Source organism: Calidris pugnax, unplaced genomic scaffold, assembly GCF_001431845.1.
Source record: "Calidris pugnax isolate Ruff unplaced genomic scaffold, ASM143184v1 scaffold421, whole genome shotgun sequence".
Classification (NCBI taxonomy): domain Eukaryota; kingdom Metazoa; phylum Chordata; class Aves; order Charadriiformes; family Scolopacidae; genus Calidris; species Calidris pugnax.
In genome coordinates this window covers 9,452-13,964 of record NW_015091166.1, presented here as the reverse complement: position 1 = coordinate 13,964, position 4,513 = coordinate 9,452, and the positions used below count along the sequence as shown (strand labels likewise).

The following is a 4,513-nucleotide window of genomic DNA, read 5'->3' as shown; positions in this document are numbered from 1 at the left end:
GGGGGGGGGGTCTCAGGGTGACTTTTCCTGGTGCTGCGGTGTAACCGCGTGCCTTGGCAAGCCCACGAGCAGGGTGTGTGTGGGGCAGGCAGTGGGGCAGGCAGTGGGGCAGGCAGTGGACGCCTCTGCTGTGTCTGGGCAGGTTGAAGGTTGCCCTGGCCAAGAAGACGGGTCGTCCGGAGTCGGAGATCACGGGGCTGGAGGACGGACGGCGCCGACGCAGCTCCCGCCTGACGGAGGAGACGGGCCTGGAGATGGAGGAAGAGGAGGAGAGCCGCGGGCGGAAATCCCGCAGGGAGGAGGAGGTGGGGTTGGCCGTGGGGTCTGCAGCTCATGGGGAGGGGGACAGAGGTGGGGACACCACCCTTGGGGGGTCTCTTTGCCACCTGTGCTTCCCTGATGGGTCCCCTCCCCTCTCCAGGCCGACACGTCTGCGTCCAGCGTCCCCGAGCTGGAGAGGCAGATCGAGAAGCTGGCCAAGGTGAGTGGGTGGTGGGGGTCTGGGGGTTTGATTCCCCCCCCAACCCCAGGGAGACCCCTCACCACCCCACGCTCTCCCCACAGAGGCAGATGTTCTTCCGCAAGAAGCTGCTCCATTCCTCACAGACGCTGCGAGCGGCTTCTCTGGGCCAGGACCGGTACCGGCGGCGGTACTGGGTCCTGCCCCACCTGGGGGGCATCTTCGTGGAGGGCGCAGAGGGTGAGCGGGGAAGGGGCTCCCCGGGAGAGGACCCCCCCAGCCAGGAGAGGGACCCCCCCAGCCAGGGGAGGACCCCCCAGCCAGGAGAGGACCCCCCAGCCAAGAGAGGAGCCTGCGTCTCATCTCCTCCTCCTCCTCCTCCCACCCTTGCAGCAGCCGAGCCGGTGCCCCAGGAGCCCCCAGAGGAGAAGGCGTCCCCCCACGTCTCCCCGGTGAAGGAGGAACCGGTGGAGGTGCCCATTCCCAACCGGACAAACTGCTCGGCCTCACGCTCCCGTGGCCGGCCCCGGAAGAGCAAAGAGGAGCTGTCGCAGCACTGTGGGCCCAGCCCCCCCCCCCTGTCAACGGGGTCCTGGAGGAGCCGGTGCCCCTGGGGCAGAGCCAGCACGACCTCAGCCAGTCTGCCTTCCTCTCCTGGCTGAGCCAGACCCAGTCATCCCTGCTCAAGGACTCCGTCCTCACCCCGGACAGCAGCCCCGGCAAGGGGGACACGGGGCTCCCACCGCTGGAGACCACCTCGGACCCCGCGGAGGAGGAAGAGGAGGAGGAGGAGGGTGCCCCAGAGGCTGCAGAAAAGCAGGGGCCCTGGTTCAACCTGCTGCCCCGGACACCCTGCGACGACCGAACCCCCCTCGCTACCTCCTCCGCCGAGCCCTCGCCGCGAGCCCCCGCGCAGCCCCGCAGCCAGCCCCGTGCCCAGCCCTGCGGCGACTTGCCCAAGGGCTCAGCCAGGCAGGTACGTGCTCGGGCCCGGCCAGGGCTGGGGGGGGGGCTGTCCCCAGCCTGCAGGGACCGCAGTGGGGGAACTGGGGGGAGCAGGGTGGGACCCTCTGCCAGGGCCACCCCGGGGCTGGGGGCTGCATGCCAGGAGCTCGCTCCTGCGGCCCCCAACCCTCCAGACTGAGCCTTGGGAAGTGAAACAGCCACAGGACCAGGGGGCTGTGAGGGGCTACGGGGTCAGGGGCTGAGGGTTGGGTGTGTGCTTGGCCCTTCTTGACGCTCTCCATCCCCACCAGCTGAACGGCCTCCCCGCCGATGATGCCGGGGCTCCCCTGCTCGCTTCCACCCCCGTGCACGCCGGCACCAGGGCCCACGGCGCCTGCCCCAGGAGCAGGGGCAGCCTGGAGAAGCTCCAGGACCTGTCGGGGCAGCCCAAACGCCGAGGGCGACCCCCTACCAAATTCTTCAAGCAGATCGAGCAGAAGTACTTGACTCAGCTGACGGAGCAGCCCGTTCCCCCTGGTGAGAGCCCAGCCTGGCCCCGGGACACCCCACCCCCCACCCCCCCAGGGGATAGGGGGTGCGGGTGCCCCCGGCGGGGTGCTGAGCGCGGCGGCGCTGCCTTGCAGAGATGCAGAGCGGCTGGTGGTGGCTGCAGGACCCCGAGGAGCTGGAGGCGGTGGCTCGAGCGCTGCACCCGCGGGGCATCCGGGAGAAGGCGCTGCACAAGCACCTCACCAAGCACAAGGAGTTCCTGCGGGAGGTCTGCCAGCGTGCCACCACCGGTAAGGGGCACCCGTGGGGCCAGGATGGGGGGTTGCTGCCCCATCTTCCCCCCCCACACACACTGAGCCCACCCTCTGCCCCCCCAGACCCCATCTTCCACCTGCGCCCCGAGGCGGCCGGTGCCGCCGTGTCTCAGGAAGCCCTGGCCCAGTGGTCGGTGATGGAGAGAGCCTACGAGACCGACCTGGCCGTGCTGCAGTGGGTGGAGGAGCTGGAGCAGCGCGTGCTGATGGCCGACCTGCAGATCCGGGTAGGTGCCGGGCCGGGTGCCACCATGGGGTACTCAAAGGCTCAACGTCCAGATGGAAACCAGTCACAAGTGGTGTTCCTCAAGGGTCCGTGCTGGGGGGTCCTGGTCCTCCTTGGGCAGCTCAGCAAAGCCCTGGATCTTCTCAGCCCACTTGCGGATGACGTCCATGGAGCCAGTGAGCAGGTCATAAAACTGCTGCACGTCCACCGAATCCTCCTTCTCAAACTGGCACGGTGCTGACTCCTGGAACTGCCGTGGGGAAGGGGTCAGGTGTGGGAGAACAAGGGGTTAACAGGATCGTGGAAGAAGCAGAGACCAGAAGAAGAAGCAGGAACAATGGCAGAAGGTGGCCTGGGGAGGGTTTGGGGTGGTACCGGCCACAAGGATGCTCAGGGGGATGGAGCACCTCTGCTGCGAGGACAGGCTGAGGGAGCTGGGGTTGTTCAGCCTGGAGAAGAGGAGGCTCCGGGGAGACCTAATAGCAGCCTTCCAGTACCTGAGGGGGGGCTACAGGAAGGCTGGGGAGAGCCTGTTTAGAAAGGGCTGCAGTGACAGGACGAGGGGCAATGGCTTCAAGCTGGAGGGGAACAGATTGAGACTGGAGATGAGGAGAGGGTTCTTCACTGGGAGGGTGGTGGAGCACTGGGACAGGTTGCCCAGGGAGGTGGTTGAGGCCCCTTCCCTGGAGATATTCAAGGGGAGGCTCGATGGGGCAACCTGGTCTAGTTGGGGGTGTCCCTGCTGACTGCGGGGGGGTGGGACGAGATGCCCTTTGGGGGTCCCTTTTGGCCTGGGCAATTCTATGATTCTATGACTCTATGGGGTGGCCTCTGCTGGGCGCCCGCCCTGAACCCATCTATCCCGCAGGGCTGGACGTGCCCCAGCCCCGACTCCACGCGGGAGGACCTGCAGTACTGTGAGCACAAAGTGGAGCCTCTGGAAGACATCACGGTCCGCAGCCGGCGGGACGGGTTGCCGCTGTGCCGGGAGCGCACCAACCCGCTGGACCTGGCGGTGCTGCGGCTGGCGGCGCTGGAGCAGAACGTGGAGCGGCGCTACCTGAAGGAACCGCTCTGGCCCCTGCACGAGGTGGTGGTGGAAAAGGCCGTGCTGAGCAGCCCCGAGGAGCTGAGCCTTGGCCCCACCGAGATGTGAGTCCCGTGTCCCCCCCTCACTCTGCCCGCGCCACCGGGAGGCTGGGGCTTTGGATGAGCATCTCACACCCCCCCACCATGGTGCAGAGCCTACGAGATCACGCCCCGCGTGCGGACGTGGCGGCAGACGCTGGAGCGGTGCCGGAGCGCGGCCCAGGTCTCCCTCTGCATCTACCAGCTGGAGAAATCCATCGCCTGGGAGAAGTCGGTCAACAGAGTGGTGAGACCCCGCGCCGCGACGCAGGGAGGGAGGGACAGAGCCCCCCCTCCTCCACTGGGCACCCCGGGGTGGTGGGGACCCCCGCAGCGGCGCGGCTGAGCCCCCCCCCCCCTCTCTCCCCGCAGACCTGCCTGGTGTGTCGGCGCGGGGACGACGACGAGCACTTGCTGCTGTGTGACGGCTGCGACCGCGGCTGCCACCTCTACTGCCACCGGCCCAAGATGACGGAGGTGCCCGAGGGCGACTGGTTCTGCTCCGTCTGCGTCTCCCGGGTACGTAACCCACCGCGCAGCCCCCACACACACCAGGGACAATGGTGGTGGCCCCGGGCTCCGGCGGTGACCCCCCCATCCCCTCCCCGCAGGCAGGGCAGTACCGGGACCCCGTCTCGCCCCGGCGAGGCAAGAAGCGGAAACGGGGGCGTCTCTTCGCGGGGAGTCTCCGGGAGGAGGAGGAGGGTCCACGGCGCCGTCCGGCCTCGCGCCGCCGCGAGGGGCTGCCCGTACCCCGCTACGCGGGCGAGGGGCTGTCCCCCGCCAAACGGAGGGGCGCGTCGCTGCGGGGCCACAACAGCGACCTGACCTTCTGCGAGTGAGTGGGGCCGGCAGGGGGGCACAGGGAGGGGGGTGCCAGGGGTGAGGGGTCAGCTCCCCCCGACCCCCCCGCCATCTTCACCAGATCGG

The 4,513-nt window shown here is 68.7% G+C and overlaps 1 protein-coding gene across 1 annotated transcript in view; it reads left to right on the top strand.

The window, feature by feature from the left end:
* The window catches only part of BAZ2A (bromodomain adjacent to zinc finger domain 2A), a 20,244-nt gene extending 15,819 nt beyond the window's left edge, over positions 1–4,425 (top strand). The window contains exons 19-29 of the mRNA XM_014959351.1: positions 143–305; positions 422–481; positions 565–700; positions 854–1,436; positions 1,717–1,942; positions 2,050–2,205; positions 2,293–2,456; positions 3,324–3,607; positions 3,698–3,830; positions 3,956–4,102; positions 4,195–4,425. Coding sequence (XP_014814837.1) covers positions 143–305; positions 422–481; positions 565–700; positions 854–1,436; positions 1,717–1,942; positions 2,050–2,205; positions 2,293–2,456; positions 3,324–3,607; positions 3,698–3,830; positions 3,956–4,102; positions 4,195–4,425 — 2,283 coding nt within the window. The remainder of the gene's footprint in view (positions 1–142; positions 306–421; positions 482–564; positions 701–853; positions 1,437–1,716; positions 1,943–2,049; positions 2,206–2,292; positions 2,457–3,323; positions 3,608–3,697; positions 3,831–3,955; positions 4,103–4,194) is intronic.
* Positions 4,426–4,513: the final 88 nt, after the last annotated feature.